This window comes from Agelaius phoeniceus, chromosome 16 (genome assembly GCF_051311805.1).
Source record: "Agelaius phoeniceus isolate bAgePho1 chromosome 16, bAgePho1.hap1, whole genome shotgun sequence".
Classification (NCBI taxonomy): Eukaryota; Metazoa; Chordata; class Aves; order Passeriformes; family Icteridae; genus Agelaius; species Agelaius phoeniceus.
This window is the reverse complement of record NC_135280.1, coordinates 15216023-15239489: the sequence shown is the minus strand read 5'-3', so window position 1 is coordinate 15239489 and position 23467 is coordinate 15216023. Positions and strand designations below refer to the sequence as shown.

General features: G+C 52.9%; 1 protein-coding gene across 2 annotated transcripts in view; it reads right to left on the bottom strand.

Moving 5' to 3' along the window:
• LOC129127389 (syntaxin-binding protein 4-like) overlaps positions 1 to 20522 on the bottom strand; it is a 40853-nt gene extending 20331 nt beyond the window's left edge. Inside the window, exons 1-7 of one of the 2 annotated variants that reach the window (XM_077186863.1) lie at positions 20226 to 20522; positions 18660 to 18733; positions 12257 to 12352; positions 11389 to 11458; positions 10291 to 10365; positions 1970 to 2055; positions 796 to 916 (exon numbers count right to left, since the gene is read on the bottom strand). In XM_077186863.1, the coding sequence (XP_077042978.1) occupies positions 796 to 916; positions 1970 to 2055; positions 10291 to 10365; positions 11389 to 11458; positions 12257 to 12352; positions 18660 to 18733; positions 20226 to 20443 (740 nt within the window). In that variant the 5' untranslated portion in view covers positions 20444 to 20522. The remainder of the gene's footprint in view (positions 1 to 795; positions 917 to 1969; positions 2056 to 10290; positions 10366 to 11388; positions 11459 to 12256; positions 12353 to 18659; positions 18734 to 20225) is intronic. The other variant, XM_077186862.1, reaches the window with a different exon arrangement.
• Between the last annotated feature and the right edge of the window lie 2945 nt (positions 20523 to 23467).

Sequence of the window (23467 nt, the reverse complement as noted above, 5' to 3'; positions counted from 1 at the left end):
TCTGTCTGCTCTGGGGTGCTCTGACCCCCAGGGGAGCACTGACTTTGGCCCTCATTCATGGAGAAAGTTTCCTAGAAGTCAAGATAAACTAAAAACCAACAAAAGTGTAAAATTATTATAGAGAGTAGTGTAGGTGTATCATTTGGTGAGAAATTGAGGTTTTGGGATTTTTAGTCTGTTGTAGATGGAAGCAAGATGGAGGGCACAGGGTGTCATCCTGGGTTTCCTCTTCATCCTTCTTCTTCCTCCTTCTCCATGGGTTTGGGTGGCATTTTGTAATTGGACAGAAAAGTCCCCATTGGGGGCTCTTAGGAATCAGTTATTGGGTTAAAAGGGGAAATGATCCAGGTGTCAGTTCTTAATTGGATAGTTTAGTCTTAAAAGACCTTGTAGCAAGAGATTGTTGGCCATTTTGTGCCTTCTAATGAAAAACTGCCAAACTCACAGTATTGAGACTGTTTTACTGATAAGAAATAATAAACACTTGAATTCCTGTCTCAAGTGCCTTCAGTCCAGACTCAGAAAAACTGACAACTGGTACTCCCACAGAAGAGGAGCTGCTGCATGGTGCAGACATATTGATTGTCTCAACTGGGAACCTTTTCACCCCCATTGGAACAAACTTCCCAGGAACAGCCAAGATGCCACCACCACATCCAGAAGATGCTGTGGCCTCTGAACCATTGCGGTGATAGAAGAGTAGAGAGGTCATGAGGATGAACAAAACTACTCAACAAGCACCGGAATTCTTTAGTGGGTGTATCCCTCTGGCATTTGGTGGTGCCCTGTACGTACTGTGCGTGAGGAGCGTGCGCCAGGCTCCCCAGGAAGGGGCCGTGGGAGTTGGCAGGGCTCAGCAGCAGCGGGCTCTGCGAGCGCGACGACGAGCCCGAGGAGGTGCTCTCCAGGTACCGACCTGAACACCAAAGGTACAGTCAGTGCAGGGCACACAGACACTCCAGCATCACCCTCCCCCCTGCTCTGCTGCTGAGAGATGATGCTGCCCTCCTGGATTCTTGGGGAAAGCCACATGGTGGTTAAAGACACCAGGATAGGGCTAAGGAGAGGAAACATTCAGCCTCTTTGGCACAGTTCTGTTGTCATTATAGTGCAAGAGTTCTACTGTCATTACATTGCAAGGGTGCCATATTGCTAGAGTTTCATACCTCCTTGATGTTTCTTGTAGGCAGCTCCTCTAGGCACTGACTCTTCCTTGCCCTCACAGCAGCCAACTGACTCCAGTTCCCCTTAACCAACCAATCCACTCTTTTATAACACACTTCTTATTGGCTACAGGTGTGGCCTGTAAACATCAGGCCTGTTCCTAATCCTTAATAATTGGCTCAGCGCTGCAACTCTTTAGGGAGTAGATTACTTTCTATACTAGCTTTTTTTACTTATGTTACTACTTTTATTTACTTTATGTTCTATCCCCCTACACACTTCCAACGTGGGACTGCCAACTCTACACACCTCTGCCATAGGGGAAGGGCCAGTAGCTGTCTGGTGGGATGCCAAGCTGCAGGGAAAGCTTTCTTCCCTGGTACACATGGCTTTTTGTGCTGGCACCTTGCTAGGTCAGCCTTGTTGCATCTCATTAAACATTTCCCATTAGCAAACGAAAAATAATGATCTTTAAATGAATTATTTCTGAAACACTTTGAAATTCAGAGCAAAAATGTACAGCTGCATTTACTGATGGAGTCACCTGCCCAGCACATGAGGCAGGCAGAATCTGGGGATCAGGGGAGTGGTTATGACCCCAATTCAAGCCTCCCTTGATCACCCCGTGGCAGCATTGGCCACGCTCTTGGCACGTACCAAGGGTCTGCAATAAGGACAAGCTTTCTTCAAACCTCCACCCCAACACCTGCTCAAATGGAACCACAGCTCATTCAGAATGACACTGGGATAAAGGAAACTCTCTCTGCAGAGAGAGGGGCTTTCAGTTCTCTGCTGAGCTACTCACTGCCACCGTGCAGGACCGGCGAGCTCCGCGCTGAGCCCGTGTTGCTCTGGGAGCCAAACTTCTCCAGCAGCTCAGAGAACTCTCTCCTGCAAACAAAACCATGGTGCAGTCAGCTGCTGCTCAGAACTCCCCCCACATGATTATATGGCAAGAGAGCCCCTGATGGCAGGGACTGGGTACCAAGGCTGCAGGGCTGGTGCTCTCCAGCTGTGGGAGCAGACAAAGCTTCCTCCTGCACAAGGGGAACACCCTGCTTTCAAGAGCTTGTGCAAGGCTTCAGGTCTATAATCAATCTCATGGCAGTGCAGCTCTCCTGTGATGGGCTGGAGCTCCAGAGTGCTCCTTCCCTGCCCTGGAGTGTGTTCAGGACAAGAGGAGCTGGGAAGGGACATATCCTTAAAGGTCTTTTCCAATCTTTATGATCCTATGATTCTGTGGACAGGCTCTGTGCTGAGAACTGTCATTCCTGAGAGAGGGCAGATGAACACTGTAGCCCTGCCTTGCATCCTGCCTTGCACCCCTCCTCATGGATCCTCCTGGGAATGTTTTCACCCCAACTATAAGGCTCAAAAGTTTTGCTAACACACCACACAAATTAAACCCTGCCAGAAGGAGCTGTAACTGCAAACATAACCCAGAAATTCTTGGCCTATTTGTGACTCCTTCTAGGACAGTTAAAAACAGGTTATTCTCTGTTTTACCTCCTCTTTTCCTGGACAGAAATCAGATCCTGTAGGTCTTGCTGGAGTAAAGAGGGAGATGGCTTTCAGGGCACCTGCAGAAACATCAGCCCACTCTCCCAACCCATCCATGATGATCTTCTCCACGAACATCACAAGCTATACCCTTGGAGCATGACAGCTCAACAAAGACCTGCATGCAATCTCATCCCCAAAATCCCCTGGAAAGTGATCTCCATGCCCAGGCACCAGACACTTTGTTCCAGGTTGAGTTTGACCACCATGTGTGGAGCCCTTGATGAGCTGGAACTCCCTGTACACAACAGGTGATTTTCCTCATGACCTTTTTTTGTGTTTTGGAACTTAAGAACTACCATCATCCACTACATTTACCAGCTCCTGCCTCATTTTTGTAACCTTTCTTTGAGTTGCTGTGAACCCTTCACATCCTTTCAGATGAGGAGGCCTGGAAAGGAATCACATCTTCCTCATGCTCATGTTTGGCAGCTTTCTGATCCAGCCCTGCCGCGCTGCTCTCATGCTGTCCCTCTGCAATGGGGGCTGTTCTCTCCCTTCATAACCCAACCCCAACTGAAGGATCCGACCTTTTGGCAGAGAGATCCTCAAGGATGACTAATTTCTTACACATGCCAGTTAATAAGCATCCAGGCAGTGGGACAGACCCTGAAAATGTTGTTTCAGTGGCCACAGTAACACCATTAGATGTCGTCTTTGAAGGCAGGAGGGAATCCCCATGGGAAGGAGCCTTCCTGATGCCATAGCCCCAGGAAAAGCCTGGTTATGAGTGGCTCCCTCTCAGGCTTGACAGTCAGACAAGCTCAAGAGGTGAACCTGTAGGAACCCAGCCACAGCAAAGTTCCCTGAGCAAGGAGACTGCTGTGACACACTCGCAGACGCTGCGTCATCTGCGTTCCTCACCAGGACAGATGTTGGGTGTTATTGGCTAGATTAGAGTCAACAATATTAAATGATGAATGAATCATCAGCTCCTCAGGTTCCTGCTGGAAATGCTCTCAGTAATTTACATCTTCCCAGTCACAACCAGCTCATTAACAAACTTCAAAGACCAGCGCATGCCTTATCAAATATTGCCATCAAATTTATGCCTTATTCATTCCATTTAATGCTAATTTAAAACCCAAGTGTCACACAATGCTCAGTGACATGCCTTGGTGAATCCCAATATTTGCATCCATACTATTGTCTTTATCAACCAAACCCATGACCTTAAAAAAGGACCAGGACTTTGTTCAGAAACCCCATGTCCCACAGAGCTCTTTTGGCTTTCACCTCTTGGCACAAACTTCCCAGGAACAGCCAAGATGCCACCAGGACACCCAGAAGATGCTGTGACCTCCCAGTCATGGTGGTGATAAAACAGTAGGGGGGACAAGAGGATGATCAAAGCCATTCTCCAAGCACTGGAATTCCTTATTGGATCTACCCCTCAGACAGTGGCAGGCATTTTTGGTGGCCCATCAAGGGACAGCTGTGTGGGGCCAGCCCTGTGTGACCTGCACTTAATGTCCATGAGGAGAAGGCAGTTTCATAATGTAAGGCACCAAAATATGTAAATTATTAGGAAAATTTCTCCACTGAAAGGATGTCAGACACTGGAACAGAACAGGCTGCTCAGGGAAGTGGTGGAATCACTAGAAGCGTTCAAAAACCATGTGGATGTGACACTTGAGGACATGGTTTAATGGTGGCCTTGGCAGTGCTAGGTTAAGGGTTGGACTCGAGGGTCTCAGAGGGTTTTCCAGCCTAAATGATTCCACAAGCACTAGGAAAGCAGAAAGACAAGTCAGCCCCTGCTTTGCTGATCCCTGAGCTGAGCCTTGGGTGGATCTCAGCAGAATTATTCCAGTTTCCCAGTAAAGCCTCTGTAGCTGATTCACACCAGTTTCACTGGCAGCTCACACAGCCATGGCCTTACCCCTCCCTGACCCCTGCAGGGGCAGGTCCAACACGCTGCAATCTCACATATTATTCCCAGTGGTTACCAAGCCACCAGCACTTAGGTTTTGTTTTGGGCTGGGTATTTCTGTGGTCATCTATTGTTCTATTTTCCTCAGATAATAATCCAGCAGAGCACAGAGGAGGTTATAAATGCCAAACAATGGCTGAAATACTCTTAGTCAATGCAAATGCAACTGGTGCAGCAGCTCTGTGACCCTGCAAACCCCGTCACCAACCCGTGCTGCCAAACTCTGTCATAAAGTGAGCACATGCATGGGCTCAGCACTCCTTGTTGTTGTTTATTTTGTGTCCTGAAATTCGTCCACAAAGGAGGTTTATCATTATTTTCTCAGGAGCCTGAATGAGCTGTGAGACTGGGTCCAGCCCAGGGACAATGTGACCAAATGCCACCATCCCAGCTCCTGCTTTGTTGGTCACTCCTGCCAGCCCCAGTTCCACCAGGGACACAAACACATGACTAACTTGAGGCACACATTTATCCCAGCAGAAAGTAAAGCACTTTCTGGTGCCAGTCTCGTGGGAATTAATTTTGTGCTCAGTGCTGTGTTTGGAGGAGCTGGATGGGGCAGACAATGCCCAAACATTGCAGATTAATGAACGAGCACACTGAAGGAATGCCAGCAGGCCTTGCTTTGTGCTTTCAGACACCAAGAAGCTTCAGAAGATGTCTTTAATATTTAAAATTTGACCCTTACTAAAACATTGTGAATTGTCAGGTGCCTGCAGGACTAAAATGCCCAGCTTGATTAAAAAACAACAACCGTGGCGTTGTATGAGGTGGAAAGTTCATTTTAACAAGCCCTTCTCCAGTTTTTTTTCATTAGGATGCAAACATTTGAGGTCTGGAGGATGCTTGCAATAGAGCTTGGCCCTGGAGAGCCTTCAGGCAGCCCCAGGGTGGGATGGGGGGTCTGCCAGCAGCAGCCAGCTCCAGGATGACTTTGCTACAGATTGAGCAGCAGGGGGTCAATCTCCCCGCAGAAAATTGTTATTTTATCTCATAATGCCTCTTTGTCCTGCCCTTTTGTTCCTGGAAGAACAAAGGGAGAATCCTACATCAAAGGTTACACAGCGTCTGGAAACCTCAGCTCTGCACCACAGCTGGGAGAGAAAGTGGAGCCTGTGACATCAGAAATTACTGGTTTGTCTCAAAAAAAACAAACCTGCAGGTGAGTGGGAGCCATGAACCCAGAGCACTCCAAAAGCATCACAAAGGCAGATTTTCTCACACGGCTCCACTGGAATTAGGGCACCCCCAGCCAGCCTGGAGCTGACACCCAGCTCTGTGGGGAGGTCACACCCTGGAGGGGAGGGATGGGGCATCCAGAGGGACCTGGACAGCCTGAAGAGGGGGAACCATGCAAAACTCATAAAGCAAAACTCATAAAGCACAACCTGTGCAAAACTCATAAAGCACAACAAGGCCAAGGGCCTGGGTCAGGGCAATTCCAAGGCTCAGTCCAGGCAGGGCAGAGAAGGAACCAAAAGCAGCTCTGGGAGAAAGATTTGGGCTGTTGGTGGGTGACAGCTGGACCTGCCCTGGCTGTGAGCACCCAGAAACCCCCCTGGGCTGGGCTGAGCCCCCTGGGGCAGCAGTGGGGGGGATTCTGCCCCCTCTGCCCCCTCAGGTGAGACCCCACCTGCAGAGCTGCCCCAGCCCTGGGCCAACAGCAGCAGGACCTGGAGCTGCTGGAGAGAGTCCAGGGGAGCCCAAGGGCTGGAGCCCCTCTGGAGCCAGGCTGGGAGAGCTGGGGGTGCTCACCTGGAGAGGAGAAGGCTCCAGGGACACCTCAGAGCCCCTTGCAGGGCCTGAAGGGGCTCCAGGAGAGCTGGAGAGGGACTGGGGACAAGGGAAGGAGAGACAGGACACAGGGAATGGCTCCCAGTGCCAGAGGACAGGGCTGGATGGGATATTGTGAATTAGGAATTGTTCCCTGGGAGGGTGGGCAGGCCCTGGCACAGGGTGCCCAGAGCAGCTGGGGCTGCCCCTGGATCCCTGGCAGTGCCCAAGGCCAGGCTGGGCAGGGCTTGGGGCAGCCTGGGACAGTGGGAGGTGTCCCTGCCATGGCAGGGGTGGGATGGGATGAGATTTGAGACCCCCTCCAACCCAACCCATTCAATGCCTCCCCTCTCTGCGGGTGGGATGGAAGCAGTGCCAGGCACAGGTGCAGCTCAGTGCTCTGGGAAAGGCTGCCTGCTTTTCCCAAGGCCCAGCCTTTGTCCCTGGCACACCCAGGCTTGCTGGAGTCAGCCCCAGCCCTCCCTGCCAGCTCAGCACTGAATGCTCAGAACAACAGGGCCATGGGCTGAGCTCTCACTGTCACAGGCAGGGCTGGCAGGGCAGGAGGGACTGTCCTGCATCTACACCAGGCCAGACACCAGCTCCTGCCACAGCCCCTCTGCCGGGAGAGACAGGGTGGGCACAATGACCTGGGAGCTGATTCTGCCCCTGTACCTGGGCCTGGGGGCAGTTCTGGGCCCCTCACAAGGCAGACATGGAGGGGCTGGAGGGGTCCAGGGGAGGGAACAGAGCTGGGAAGGGGCTGGAGCACCAGGAGGGGCTGAGGGAGCTGGGAAGGGGCTGAGCCTGGAGAAAAGGAGGCTCAGGAGGGCCCTTGTGGCTCTGCACAGCTCCTGACAGGAGGGGACAGCCGGGGTGGTTGGGCTCTGCTCCAGGGAACAGGGACAGGACAAGGGGAAATGGCCCCAAGCTGTGCCATGGGGGGGTCAGGTTGGACACCAGGAGGAATTTCTCCATGGAAAAGGTGATCAGGCCTTGGAAGGGGCTGCCCAGAGCAGTGGGGATGTCCCCAGCCCTGGAGGTGTCCAAGGAACAGCTGGACATGGCACTGCAGGCTGGGAGATCAGTCAGAGGTTGGACTCGAAGATCTTTTCCACCCTCAGAGATGCTGTGAGTCTGATCCTGCTCCGTACTGCAGGGCACTCACAGAGGAGCAGCCTTTCCTTCCTGCTGCCTGTGTGAGCCCTGCTAACCCAACAGCCCCTGTTCCTGCCATGCTGGGGATGCATCTCGTGTGGAGACACAATGAATTCAGTATTTGATCCTGCCAGGACCCAGAGGTGCAGCACAAACTGGCTCCTCCCAGTGATAAACCTGACAGACCAGGCCCATATCTGTGCCAGGCAGAGAAACAAGGAACTATTGTGACTTTCAGGCTGAGAATGAATAAACAATAATTATGACTATGCAATAAAATTATCCTCATTAGCTGAAGGTGAGCACAGACCAAAATCAGATTTAAGCATCACCTAAACCTGGTGAGTCCAGCTCCAAATCTGAATCCTCTGCTTCAAGTCCTGGCGTTACTGCTGCTCTCTGCAGCCCAGCTGATGCGACAGGCCCAAAACATGCATCTGATACATGCCAGAGACTGAGTGCCATGAAAAGCACAGGTAATTTGGGCCTATAATTAACTCCAGAGACAAATAATAGCGTTTATGACTCAAATTCACCCGAGGGCAACCACAACAAAATGCTACTCAGCTGAGTCATTGGGAAAATTGGCAGGAGGGTTGGATCCAAACCCAGAGCCCTGATGTTCCCTCCTCCAGAATGCTTTGAGCGCTCTGGGTGAGGAAGGATCTGAAAATAAACTGAATTTGCTCTGCCCCATGTCCTCCTCAGCATTCAGGTCTCATGGGGTGCTTTGCTGGGCAGGGGGAAGTGGGAGGCTGCCCTCAGCTCATAGCATGGCACCTCCCCAGGCATCACCCCCAGAGCTGATGGCCCCTTCCCACCAGGCTGGCTGCTCACCCTGCTCAAGGACTGACTTAAAAGATAGCAGGGCATCAATAAAAGACAGAACTAAGTGGGAAAAAAAAAAGTGGAGAGCAGAAAAATCCTTCCCCATGTTCCCACAGCCCTTAATCCTGGAGATATGTATTCGTGTATTAAACAGTTTGCGAGATGATTATGTAAGTGAAATCTCTGCAAATCTTTTGGAAAAAGGAATAAATAAACTGATTACTTCTCCCCTCTCCCTCTGGCTAACCTTTTGCAGATTTAACAGATAACCAACAGTGAACGGAGGCCAAATAAATCGCTTAAAGTTCCATTGCCCTGCCGGCCTGCCCCAGCTCCCCGCAGGGCTCGGGGGGAGCCGGAGCCACGCCTGCTCCAGGAGCGCTTCAGGAAACATCTGCTGCAATTCGGGATGTTGGGAGCTGCAGAACAGCTGGGAACAGAGCGCGGTGGAGGCAGAAAACCTGAACTGGGGGCTGTGGCTGAGAAATCAAGCGTTTCAGAGCAAGTCGTGCTGCTGCTGGACACAGGGATGGAGCTGTGGGATCCGTCCCTGCTGCTGGGAGAGTGCGAGATGCTCACTGGCACTCTGCCCTGCCAAGGGACTGCTGTGATCCACAGCTGCATCCTGAGCATCCCCGCTTGGAGCAGAGGATCCCTGCTGACCTACTTGCCTCACCCAGCACTTCCTCAGAGCTGCTGAAGGACTTGCACTTGATGTAATAACAGGAGATGCCATTTCCCCTGGAAGAGGGTGGCTAAAAGCAGCCCGTCATTAATAGCAAATAATTCTTCCAGCAGTGTATTGCTGTGTCAGAATTAGTCTCATGCCTGTCATTAGAGCACTCTCACTGCTCTGCCAAGGCAGGAAGGCTGCACAGCAGCTGATGGATAAGGAATGCATCCATCATTAATCATCCATCATCTCCACACTAACGGGACCTGGGTGTGCTCAGCAGGGACTCTGACCTGAGGCAGCCACGGGCAGAGCACAGCCTGCCCACAGCCACCCTGCCACATCCCACCTCATTCCTCTGCTTCCTGCAGCACCTCAGCTTCCCCTGCTCCTGTCAAGGGAGAGGATGTGCCAGCACAGTGTGCCAGATCTCCTGTGGGATATCAGCAAAGACTCCACTAATCCATACCTGGGTTCCCACAGCTCTGCCCCCTCTCATCATTGTCCCACACAGCTTAAACCCAGTCAAGACAAGACTGAACTCTTTCCTTCTCCTTCCAAACCCTCTGAGTCTCTCCAGAGAGAGCAAGGTTTTCCAGGGAGCAACAAGGGGACAGGTTTAGGGAGAAACTCCTCATCCTCCCTGAGAAGGAGGAAACCTCTGGGAAAGGAAGACCTTAACTCAATGTGTTTGATACATGCCAGTTGCTCACCCATGCTCAAGGACAGACCTAAAAGATAGCAGGGCATCAATAAAACACAAAACTAAGTGGAAAAAAAAAAGTGGAGAGCAGAAAAATCCTTCCCCATGTTCCCAGGAAGGAAAGGGAAGATCCTGCTGTGCCTGCACATCTGCATCCAGAGCTCTGTGCTGAAACACCCCACAGCAGAGCTGAGGGAGCTGTGCCACCCTACAGCCACGACTGGAGCAGCCCTGGTCCTCCCTGGGGAAGCACCTGTGGAAATCTGCTCAGTGCTGGAGCGTCCCACAGACCCCCCCAGGCAGGGCTGGAGCTGGGAGCCACCAGGGGAAGCTTTGCCTCCTTCCATTCCAGCTCCACTGAATTCCCACCAGTGCACAGTGACCAGAGACCCCTGGCCACCTCTGCCCTCCCTGTGGGCTTTGAGCCCCATTTCCCCCAAGGCTCTCCAGGTGTGGTGCCCAGGAATGCCACCAGGTCCCTTCCCAGTGTCCCCTGACCTGGCGTCGTCATCGCGGGCGATCAGGAGCCGCATGTGGCTGGTGGCTGATGCTGTCCTCAGGATGTCCACGGCCCTGGAACACAAGGACCATGACAGGTCAGTCCCAGCTCCCAGCAGTGCTCCCCTGGCCCCACTCTGCTCACCCCACAGCGGGCACAGAGCCCTGACCTGGGCAAACCCTGCCAGCAGCCAAGCTTTGGCTGGATGCTCTGTTCCCTGCCCTGGCAGCGAGGGTGAGGGCAGCCCAGCCATATCCTGGCTTCCCACTTCTGCAGGAAGTGAGAAATCCCTGATAGCAAAGCCCAGCAGACACCAGTGGTGGTGAGCAAATCCCCCTGCAGAGCCCATGGCAGGGGCTGGGATGAGGTGCTCTGGAACATCCCTTCCAACCCACACCATTCCAGGATTCTGTAATTCCCAGCCTGGGGAAGCTTCCATCCCAGGGACAGCCATTTTCTGGGTTAAAATAAAAGTACCCCTGGCAGGCAGGGCAGCTGCTGGGAGCCAGGCACAGCCTCCCACAGCCACAGAGATGTTCTCATGGACAGCACCAAGCCCAGCTGCTCTGGGGCTTTGGCAGCAGGACCAGCTCCTCGTGCTGCTCCCATCCAGCCTCAGCACCTGGTGCAGGAATGCAGGGCAGGCAATAGGACAGCACCGTGTTCCATGGGGAAGGAGAGCCCCACAGTGCTGGTGCTCCTCTGGAGCTGGGAATGATTCTCCTGGTGGGGAGCTCAGGGGCTGGATCGTGGCTCCAGGAGGAACTGGAGCTGCACTGTCAGGCTCAGGCACCAGCTGATCTCCTGTGCTGGGAGCTGCAGGATGTGCTGGGAAGCTGCAGCAGATGGAGTGGAGGTGCCAGGAGCTGTTTCAAACCCAGCTTTTTGGGGAGATGTCTGAGCATCTCAGATACAATTTGGTCTCTCTGGTCTGTTTTTATATTGAATATTCCCGTCTGATCATTTCCAAGTTGGCTCTTGGGAGCAGCACACAGAATGATGCCCTGGTGTCCCCTCCATGCAACCCACAGCCTAAGCCACTTCACAGAATCCCACAAAAGCAACAGGAATGGGAAATTTCCATTTGGACATGGTACCTCTCACTTGTAACCCCAATTAGGGACTCTCCATTGACCTCCAGGATCTGGTCCCCTGGCTGCAGGCGCCCTAGAAAAGAAAACTAATGGATAGAAACTGTGGAAAATACAGCTTGAAGGGACTGGGAGAGGCTGGGCATTCCCCCTGTGCTCAGAGACAGGATGAAAAATGCATGGGCTGTTCCTGAGATGCTTGTCTGACCTGTTTTTCCAGATGTCCATAAATGAATTTCTGCAACCTCCCAGAACAGCCCGTGCCAAGGTCCCAGCACTTCCTCTGCTCTAGGAAGTTGCAAAAGTAAATGCTGAAAACTGCAATAAAGCTTTTGCTTAATTCACTTTGAGGTCAAGTGGTTCAGTTCGAGGTCAGGTAGAAAACCATGAGAGGCACTTCCACCTGTTCTGGATTTATTTTCCTTTATTGGATGGAAAAATGATGTAACAGCTGGGGAAAAAAAAGATCTTTTTGGCTGAAGTTGTAAAAGGTGAGCTCTGCAGACCCCTAATACCTACTTAGTTGAACATATTCAGAATGAAATCAGTGACCCAGAGCAGAGCTGAGTTTGCAAAAGGATCTCTGGTCATTTTGGGGCCACAGGGAGGTGGGAAAGGACAGGAAAGTTCTTGTGTGGCAGAGATGGGTCATGCTCTACACACACAAAGCAATAGAACAAATGCTGACGAGCCAGTCCAAGGCTGCTGTCAGATGTTAGAACAACTGCCACTCTAAAAAAATACCCCCAACCACTGGAAAATCTCAAAGCAAGCACTCAAAATATCTAATAAGAGATGAAACAAATATGTGGAATAAATGCCCTCAGTCTGGGCTGGTTTCAGACCTCATAGCACTGCCCTGTGTTCCACTCACCATCGGCATAAGCAACACCCCCTGGAAGGATCCTCTTGACATAAACTCCATATTCTTCTCCAGTGGGCTCCTTGATGCCACCAATGACCTTGATGCCTGCAGGAAGAGCACAGCCCATGGCACAAAGGCAGGAGAACCAGAGCTGGCACAGGCCATGCCTGAGGGGCGCAGCCCCAACCTTAAATTCACAGAATCACAGAATGGTTTGGGTTGAAGGGACCTCAAAGCCCATCCAGTGCCACCCCTGCCATGGCAGGGACACCTCCCACTGTCCCAGGCTGCTCCCAGCCCTGCCCAGCCTGGCCTTGGGCACTGCCAGGGATCCAGGGGCAGCCCCAGCTGCTCTGGGCACCCTGTGCCAGGGCCTGCCCACCCTCACAGGGAACAATTCCTAATTCCCAATATCCCATCCATCCCTGCCCTCTGGCAGTGGGAGCCATTCCCTGTGTCCTGTCCCTCCTTCCCTTGTCCCCAGTCCCTCTCCAGCTCTCCTGGAGCCCCTTTAGGCCCTGCAAGGGGCTCTGAGGTGTCCCTGGAGCCTTCTCCTCTCCAGGTGAGCACCCCCAGCTCTCCCAGCCTGGCTCCAGAGCAGAGGGGCTCCAGCCCTGGGGCATCTCCATGGGCTCTCCTGGACTCTCTCCAGCAGCTCCAAGTTCATCACTGATGGGAAAGGGTCTGCTCCTGCTGCAGATCAAATCATTCCTGGTGACAAGTGTTCCTGCAGGAGATTCCTTCCCTGGGCACACCTGGACATCCCCCAGGGCTTGGGGACATCTCTGCTCCCCTGCCAGCCCCAGCAGCCCCTCAGCCCCTGACACGATGGCAGAGCCACCCCCAGGAGAGGCCACTGGTGTCAGAGCTGGGCTGGGGGAGCAGCTGGGGCAGGAGCAGATCCCAGCTCCATGTGTGCCCCCCCTGGCACAGCCCAGCCCGGGTGCCCTGCAGTGCCTTGGCACGGGGCTGCTGCTCCTCAGAGCCACCTCAGAGCCACCTCAGAGCCACCACGGGCCTGTCCCTGTGCCCACCCTAAGCTGGCTGGCAGGAAAAGGTCCAAGAGACTTATTTATCCAGGCCTCATTAAGTCCTACTTGGAAGATCCAGGCTGTGGACAGAAGGATTAAAAAGCCTGGCTTTAATTAACAAATCTGTGCCCAGAGCCGTGGATCGGGCATTTGGCTGCTGTGGCAGGGGCACAGGCTGGGGACAGGCTGGGGACAGGCTGGGGACAGGCTGGGGACAGGCAGTGCCACCGAGGCAGCCCCAGGCCAGTCCTGCCCCAGCTCTGAGCCCTGGAAGGTCCAGGGCTGTAGGAACAAGGCCCAGCTGCTGCCCTAAAACCTGGGAACCCTGTGTGAAACAGGCAGGACAGAGAGGGATCGGAGTGGGGATTTCTCAGCACATAGCACCATTCCCACCCCTGCTGCCCTTCCTCTGGGAACCCAAGCTCTGCTCTCAGGCCCTCACAGCTTTCATCTGCCTCCAGGGAAAGACTTTGTGTCTCAAGTCACCTTTAGATTAGATTAGATTAAAACTAAATTATTACAATTTCCTATAAAGATGTTTACATTTCTATATGCACCAATTGCTGCTTTTCCCAAGCTCCAAATGCCAGCCCTGAGTGCTGCAGTTTATTCACTGAGCTTAATGCATTAACCAGGCCCTTGTGAGGAGCTGTTTTACTGCTGGAACAGGGAACTCACAGCAGAACACCTCAGGAATGGGCACTGATATTTTCTAATTTATAATACAATCATTATATAATTAATAATAGAATAATTATATTATTATAATATTATTATAATTTATATTTATAATATTTTATAATTTATAGTAAATTATAAAATAAATTCACTAAAATTGGAAATATTGCCCCCCAAAAAGGAGCTATAAGCAGCATGAGCCTCACCAAGCCTGTGGGTCAGGTCAGGCACCTGGGCACAAAAGTGGGAGAGATGCTGCATTCATGTAAGGTAAAACCTGCCCATGGCCAGGGATGCTGAGCAGGACATTCCTGTGCTCGCTGTGGAGCCAGGGGATCTCTGCTGGGCTGTGCAGAGACACCCCAGGGAACAGGGGCACCCCAGGGATGGGCCTGAGGAACCATGAGGGGTCCTGCAGAAGCAAAGCCCCATCGGTTCCCTGGATGGAGCAGAGCCTGAAAGTCCAGCCCAAGGCTGGACATGACTGAGGAACTCATCCCACATCTTTCTTCACCCCTAACACAAAGGAATTAGGAATGAAGAAGCACATCAGACAAATAATATCAAAATCTGCACCTTGCAGAGGCCCAGCCACAGCATCCCCCAGGAGGCCAGTGTGTGCTGAGATATCAAATCAATAATGACTCATTTCCCTTTTGTGTCTGCAAATCAATTGTAATAATGCCTTAATATAGCTGAGGTATCCCAAATCCTCCTTCATCCCCAACGATGTCAGGAGAAAATCCGATCTTTTTATTAAAATCACTGATTACTCACAGTATTGCTCCAGACACACTCAAACTTGGGTGGGGGAGGAAAAATCCCTGAGTTTTAACTCCCTTGTTGGGAAAGCAGCTGGATGCTGCTGAGCTCTGCCCACTGCTCACACCCATCACCTCACCAAGAAGGTGCTCTGGGTGCCAGTCCTGCCCCCCAAAATCCTCTGGAGAGTCCCCACTGGGGCAGGGAGGAGGAGGAGGAGGAGGAGGAGGAGGAGGGAGGGCTCAGCCATTCCAGGGCTCAGACCACTCCAGGGGACAGCAGATGATGGATGGCAGCAAACCTGGATCATCCAGGACTGTGGTGGCAGCATTCCTGGGATGATAATTTTTTACATATTTTATAAACATTTACCTCAATCAGATTTCTATTTGGGACCCAGTGTAGGTAAATAACGGCTCTTTAATTATCACAGCATCAAAGTCCCAGTATAATGCTTATTAAGTCATACTTAGGGCCAGATAATCTAGCCTATTTTGGATCCCTCTATTTAATCTTTCCTTTCTGGCAAAGGTCCTGGAGCTGATGCCCATGTCCCTGGTTTTTTTCTCTTTTGCAGAACAAAGTTTGCCAGGGAAACTCCAGATGGACTTAGAGGTAAGACTGACCAAGTCTGTGTTTTCTTTAGGCTTTTAACAATCCTATAAATTTCTCCAAGACCCTCAAGCTTCTCTGGTGCCTCTAATCCCACTGCCACTAATGCCAGAGTCACAGTTCTCAGGCTATAATCTCACCTGCTCCTGGATCCACACAGGTCAGGGGGTGTCCTGGCTAATCTGGTTGTTTAGTCCAACTGGGATCATCCTGACCCCACTGCCTGCCAGGCTGGGCACAGAGAGGGGCAGCCTGCTCCCTGCCTAAGCTGGCAATGTTCAATTACATTTCCCTTAATCCCTCTGTTGATCTTGCAGCCCCCGCCAGCTTCTTCTGTCTGGAGGAAGGGACAGATTGGAGGTGAATCACTCCCTGCCCTGTCCTAAGCAGATGAAGGTCAAGATAATGGGATCTCAGTGTTTCTGAGAAATGCTCCTTAATCAGCACTTCCCTTTGATGGCTATTCTTTAATTCGAGGTTCAGGTAGGAGGAGCTGCCAGGTAACCCCTTTGAACTTCTGCTGAGGTTCACATGTGGGTTTGCACCTAAAGCCACAGAGCAACAGACCCGCGGCCAAACGCTGACCTGGCAGCCAGCAGTGATGCTGCAAAGGAACTGCTGGGATCATACCTCATCCTACCTGGAAAACTGCTGGGATAACATCTGCATTCAGCTTGAGAAACTGCTGGGATAACACCTGCATCCCACCTGGGAAACTGCTGGGATAACACCTGGGAAACTGCTGGGATAACCCTGCATCCCACCTGAGAAACTGCTGGAATAACCCTGAGAAACTGCTGGGATAACACCTGGGAAACTGCTGGGATAACCCTGAGAAACTGCTGGGATAACCCTGAGAAACTGCTGGGATAGCCCTGCATCCCACCTGGGAAACTGCTGGGATAGCCCTGAGAAACTGCTGGGATAACCCTGAGAAACTGCTGGGATAACCCTGCATTCAGCTTGAGAAACTCATAAAGGCACTTTCTTTTCCCAAATAAACCCACTCTGAGCAGGCACAGGGATTCTGTAAGCACCACACACCAGAGAGGGATGATTAAGCTGCCAGAGGGCAGGGCTGGATGGGATATTGGGAATTAGGAATTGCTCCCTGTGAGGGTGGGCAGGCCCTGGCACAGGGTGCCCAGAGCAGCTGGGGCTGCCCCTGGATCCCTGGCAGTGCCCAAGGCCAGGCTGGGCAGGGCTTGGAGCAGCCTGGGACAGTGGGAGGTGTCCCTGCCATGGCAGAGGGTGCAGTGAGATGAGACTTTGAGGTCCCTTCAACCCAAACCATTCCATCATTTCTGGAGGATGATTGCTTGTCCTGAGTGCTCCAAGCCTCACAGGAGAGGATGAAGCCAGCAGCTGATGGCTTTAGGAAATCCACATTATTGCAGCTTCCTCCAGTACACCACAATTTGCTTTGTAGGTTCTGCTGGACCCTGCAAAGACCCTGTGGCCCAGACTGAGGGGAAGGAGAGGAGCTGGAACCCAGGGAAGTGGCTCACAAAGGGCTGCCACATCTGTCACTTCTCCCAGAGGTCACTGATGGCCCCATCAGGCTTTTCTGGGCCTCCTCCTTTAATGAGCTAATCTAAGCCAGCAGCTGAAATCCCATCAACTCAACCAAATCCACCTCTGGAGATTAAAATATGATATTCACCAAGTAAAGTCATTTCTCTGAGCTCCCATGAACCTCATGAACGTGGGAAGAGTCAGCAAAGCTGTCCCCCCCAGAGCTGGAAACAGCCAATAATGAATCCATCATTAATCTCAGGTCTCAGGAAACCTGAACTTGCTTCCCTGGTGACTCCTTGGGAGTTGTCCCAAATGGTCATTCAGGGGTGTCACCAAGGGTCCCCAGCTGCTCTGTGGAGGGTGGGCTGCACTCTCAATTAAGGATCAGGAGAGGCTGTGAAATCCTGATGCAGGATCACAGATGATGTAAAGTCCATGGCAGAGCCCCACTGGATACAGAGAGGTCAGAGAAATGCTCTGCTGGATCCCTCTGGGCTGAGTGTCATGAACCTGGGACTTGGTCACGTTCTGATGGATGTGACCTTCTCCTTTCCCTTTTCTCCCAGCTTTGAAGTTCAGAGTGCTCTGGAAGGACACCTGACTCACCCAGTGCTCATTCCCTTCCCCTTGGCCAAACTTTCCAAAGCCAGCTCATGCATGCCAGTCCTCAGGAGCGCTGCAGAAAGCACCTTCCATCCCCACTGGGGTGGCTTTCCAGGGCAACAGTCTGCAGAGGGGCAGGGGAGTGCTGAGGGTTCTGTTTTTCTATTTATTTAGCATTTTAATTGATTTAATTTAAAAAATTCTGAAAGATCCCTCCCCCTCATCCTGCTGAGGGAAGGGGCCTGAGCTCCTGCACAGCTCCCAGCACTGGCTGCTCACCATTACCATGGAATTAGTTGGGATTTTGACATTCTTTTAATGTCACAGCTGCAAAAGGTGCAGAAGGTGCTCACCACAGGCAGGTACAAGACAAGATCCAGTGGGACACCAGCCTGCACACAGGGAGGCACATCCTGACCCAGGCTCTGGGGCTGTTTGATGTACCCCAGCCCAGTCCCTGGTACTCACCCAGCCCAGCCCATCCCTGGTACTCCCCCAGCCCATCCCTGGCACTCCCCCAGCCCATCCCAGGCACTCCCCCAGCCCTGTCCATCCCTGGCACTCCCCCAGCCCATCCCTGGTACTCCCCCAGCCCTGTCCATCCCAGGCACTCCCCCAGCCCATCCCTGGCACTCCTCCAGCCCTGTCCATGCCTGGCACTCCCCCAGCCCATCCCTGGTACTCCCCCAGCCCTGTCCATCCCAGGCACTCCCCCAGCCCTGTCCATCCCTGGCACTCACCCAGCCCTGTCCATCCCTGGCACTCCCCCAGCCCATCCCTGGTACTCCCCCAGCCCTGTCCATCCCTGGCACTCCCCCAGCCCTGTCCATCCCAGGCACTCCCCCAGCCCTGTCCATCCCTGGCACTCCCCCAGCCCTGTCCATCCCTGGTACTCCCCCAGCCCATCCCAGGCACTCCCCCAGCCCATCCCTGGCACTCCCCCAGCCCTGTCCATCCCTGGTACTCCCCCAGCCCATCCCAGGTACTCCCCCAGCCCTGTCCATCCCTGGCACTCCCCCAGCCCATCCCTGGCACTCACCCAGCCCTGTCCATCCCTGGCACTCCCCCAGCCCTGTCCATCCCTGGTACTCCCCCAGCCCATCCCAGGCACTCCCCCAGCCCATCCCTGGTGCTCCCCCAGCCCATCCCTGGCACTCCCCCAGCCCATCCCTGGCACTCCCCCAGCCCTGTCCATCCCAGGCACTCACCCAGCCCGTTTGCACACTCGTAGAAGTCGAAGCAGTGCACGGCTCGGTCCATCCCGTACGGTCCCATGAGTGTCCTGGGGGAGGCAAGAGGAGCAGTTTGCTGTCATGGGCCATAAAGGACAGGGGCACAGGTGCCCAGCCAGCACACTCTGGGGCACACTGTCCCTCCCAGCCCAGCAGGCACTGCAGACACCCAGGCTGAGGGACAGCCCCACCATTGCACCCACACGGGCAAAACAGCCCCCAGGCAGCCCCCCCGAGCTCTGCCCAGATAAATGAGAGAATATGTGCAGGGCTGAGCATCATCCTCCCCACCCAGCAAATCTGCTGGACCTGTCTGTGCTTCATTACCCCAGATTATCAGGGCTGGACAGCTGTGCAGCTCCTGGGAAATGAGATCAGAGCTCAGAGCCGTGCTCTGGAATAAAGCACTTTCACAAACACAGCCTGTAATGAACACAGACAGGCACAATCCACTCTCAAGGCTTTTAGTGCAAGCAGAGGGTCTGGAAAAGGGGATGCAAGAGCTGCTCCAAGTCCTGCCTGGTCTGGTGGGAGCTTCTCATCACAAGCCAGAGCAGATGGAAGAGCATCACACACCTGAGATTCCCCCAAAACATGCCACAGCCTCCCCCAAACACCTTAGGCAAGCTCCCAGATGAATGACCCCAAAACCACCCTGCCCCAACCACAGATGCCAGACTCCAAACCCGGGACCACCAGCACTTCTCCTTGTGCTCCTCAGGATGGATGAGCCCTGATCTGAGAAACCCCAGCCCAGATGTGCCAGGTGGGAAACAGGGCTGAGGAGGCACCAAAGCACTCCCCAGCATCTGAGTGCCAGGAGAGAATAAGGTGTTTCCCAATCCATATCAGGCCCCAGATCTGAGCATGGATGAGGAGGAACAGCAGCGTGGGAAACAAGAGGCAGCTGGAAATCCAGCAGGATGCAGGGTAAGAATAACCTGCAGGGACTTACCAGGAGTCCAAAATAAAACTCAAAATATCGAGCTGTCCAGCAAAGCCAGTAACTTCCACCTCTAAGATTTGGACTGGAAGCGTTTTCTCCATGTAAAAAATGCCCCTCCTTGCCATCCTTGCACCCCACTGAAGACTGAACAAACAACTGGCCACATCTGGCTATTGAAAAATGGAGCTCGAAGGCATCCCAGGGAGGCAGAGCAGCCCTGGGCTCAGGCTGGTTCAGGATTTTCGGGGTATTTCGAGTAAATTACCGAGGAAATTCCCCGGGCGAGCCCGGCTCAGGGCGGGCGGGGAGGCAGCACCCGGCTGCAGTTCCAGCGGAGCAGATGCTCCTTGATACCATCAGCTCTTATCATCATCATCATCATCATCATCATCATCATCATCATCATCATCATCCCCAGCCCGGGGCACGGCCGCCCAGCAGCCCCGAGCACAAAACGCCCCCAAAGCACAAAACCCAACAGCGCCGGTGTCCGGGGCTCCTCCTGCCATCCCTGCATCCCAACCCCGCTCCGGGGGAAGCCACAGGGAACAGCCTGGGCTGGAATGGTTTCTGTGCAGCAATTCCGTCCCCGTTACCTGCTGATGATGATGGCTCCCTTGTAAAGCACAGAGACCGCGGGCATCTTGGCGGCGGTGCCAGCCCGGCCCTGCCCAGCACCGGCCGCTCGGATTTGGCAGGAATCCGTTAAAGTGAAGGGGGGAAAAAAATGGGAAAAAAAAAGAAAAAAAAAAAAAAGGGGAGGTCGGAGGGCATCACGTGGTCTCCCCGTATGCATGTTAATTCCTCCCAACATTAACACAGATCAGCTCAAAACATCTCCAACTTTAGATTAAAGCTTACGCAAGCCGGAGCCAGCGCGGCCCCGACAGCTCCTTCCCAATGCGCGGGGGCCGGAGCGGGGCTGGCCCCTCATCCCCAGCACAACGGGGATTCCTTGGGATGTGTTCTTGGGAACGGCCCCTCCAGGGATGGAGGGCAGCGTTCGGTGTGGGATGGGTCCAGTCACCATCTCTAAAGGGTTAAAATCCATAGCAGAGCTCCGGAGGCAGTAACAGACTGTGGCACTTAGCGGGTTTAGGGTTGATGTTGATTTTTTTTTTCTTTTAGCATCTTTTCCAGCCCACAGGATTTCCTTCTTAATGCAGGACAAGTTCAGCTGTCCCCTGTCTGCTGGGAGGTCAGAAGCCTGACTTGCCTTTGAACAGCCCCTTCCAGAGAAATCACAGAATCATTGGGTTGGAAGAGACCTCAAAGATCATCGAGTCCAACCCAGCCCCAACCCCTTAACTCAACCCTGGCACCCAGTGCCACATCCAGGCTTTGTTAAACACACCCAGGGATGGTGACTCCACCACCTCCCCGGGCAGAACATTCCAGAACTTTATCACTCTTTCAGTAAAAAACTTTTTCCTAATATCCAACCTATATTTCCCTTGGTGCAGCTTGAGACTGTGTCCTCCATCCCTATCTTGGTGCCACCATCCAGCTGGAGAAGCAGCAGCACCCCTGTCCTGTGGGATGGAGGGTTGAAATAAAATTATCCAAGGTTTGCCAGTGATGGAAATGGACCAGAAGAGCCACCTTGGGGCTTGGCAGGAGCAGGGCTGCCACCCTGGGGGAAAGATCTGGTGACTTTCCTGAGAAGGGAAATGAACTCCCCTGGATCCACAGGAGGACACAGGTCCCACATCCCAGCCAGCTCTGGAGGACATCTGAGGTCAGGGGGAGCTCCTGGCCCCGACTCCTCCATCCGTGTCCTCCTCGTGCTGCTCCCAGTGTCTCAGCAGGCTCCTGGCCAGGCCCCATTAGTGGCCCTTGCCCTTGTTAGCAGAGCTGTGCCTGGCACTGCCACCCCTTGCCAAACCATCCCTTGAGTCCAAGCTGCTGGATGGTGCTGTTCCATGCTTGAACAACTGATTTTATCAGCTGGAGCTTCCCCGATGGTCTCGTGCAAAGTGCTTCAAAAAAAGACAAATTGGAAAAGTTCTCCTGCATTTTGTCTTCTTTTTTAAAAATTGTTTTCACTTGAGGACATTCAGATGACATATAAAACCTGAATAGATTTGACCTTCAGGTGGCCAAAACTTTCCTAAAAATTAAATTATCTAGCTAAAAAAAATCAAATTTGGATAAGTAATGCCTACTAGACAAACAGATACATCTGGTGATAGATCATTGTGCCCACCCCAGCCCAGCAAGATGTGTTCAAGCCCTTGCCAAGGCTTGGGCTGAAGCAGACTAAGCACAGGGGGTGGTACCTGGGCCCATCTCCAAACCTGCTGGGTGCTGCAGCCTGCAGGAGCCTCACAAACCTGCCCATCCTCAGCAACCCAACTGCAGGGAGATGCTCTTTCTCCTGCCATCCCACAGAAAAGGACCAGGGTGTGGAGAGCCAAAAATTAGGGCAGGAGACTCCAACACCTGATGACCACCAGCTCTGGGTGTTGGTGCCTCATTCAAGGCTGGCCAGGAGGTTTTGTGGCAGAACATGCACAGGAATTCAATGCTGGGCTCTGGAACCCTCCCTCTGTGCCTGCTCTACAGTGGGAGCTGTTCCACACCAGAGCAGCTCCCGAGGGGCAGGAGAGCCCTGGCACCATGCCCAGCTTGGGGTGACCTTTTTGGGCCCCCCTCACCCAGCAGCCACTCACACTCAGGATCACACCCAGGGCCCTCTGATGCATCAAGAACATTCCTGGTCAGAGGATAAGACATTTCCATCCCACCACCAAAACACCACCAAAACACTGTGTACAACCATCCCAGATCCCTTGGGACTCTGCTGATGCATTGTCCCACAGTTACTGCCCTGATCCATGGGCCAGAGTCTTGGCTGGGATAAATCAGGGATGCTGAAGGGAAGGGATTGCACAAGCACTGGAGGCAATGGCAGTGGGATAAAGTTGAAGCATTGGCACAGGGTGCCCAGAGAAGCTGTGGCTGCCCCTGGATCCCTGGAAATGTCCAAAGGCAGGTTGGAAGGGGCCCATTCCCATGACAGGGAGAAGAATGAGAGGATCCCTTCCCACTGAAGCCATTCTGTGGCTCTATGATAAGGTCACTTCTCTGACCAGTTTCAGAGGCATTGCAGGAAAGCTCACTGGAGTCAGGCCAAGCCAAAACTTGCAGGAAAATGGGGAAATTTTCCTGCCTGGCACTTCAGTAATTCACCCACCCTGATTTCTGCATCTCAGGGAATGATTTCTACACTCAGGGTTAGACAGATGTGTTTGGGGCTCCACATTTCTGACACAAAGTCCTTCAGCTGCCCCAGGCTGGGGTTCCTGGTCCTTCCCACTGGGTGGGATGTTGCAATAAACCACAGGCTTGTCCACAACTGGTAAAAGAAATGAAAACCAAATCCAAGAGGCCCTCAGGGAAGAGGAGCAATGCTCGGCTTCCAACTTTCTCTCCAAACACTCAGTTCCTCAGTTCCATCCTCCAAAACACACACCAACCCTGGCAAAAGCATCAGACACTGCTGCTGCTCCCGTTCATTAACACGTCTCTTATCAGAGGAATTTTCAACAGAAACAGTTCAGAGGATTTTCAGTGGTTTACAACTTGGGATCACATTCAGGAAGGATTTGTAAGGCCCCATGATCTACCCAAGGGTCCCAGGCCTAATTTGTATAACAGTGTTGAGGGCAAACATCCCCCTGGCACGGGGCCTGTGCTCTGTGCCTGAGATCCTTATGGAGCTGGGACCCAGCTGAGCCACTCCAAGGTGTTGGGAAGGATGAAAGGTTGACAAGAAAGTCTCACAGATATGTGTATGCTTAGCAGAAAGATTTTTGAATGTAAAATCTGAAGAAGG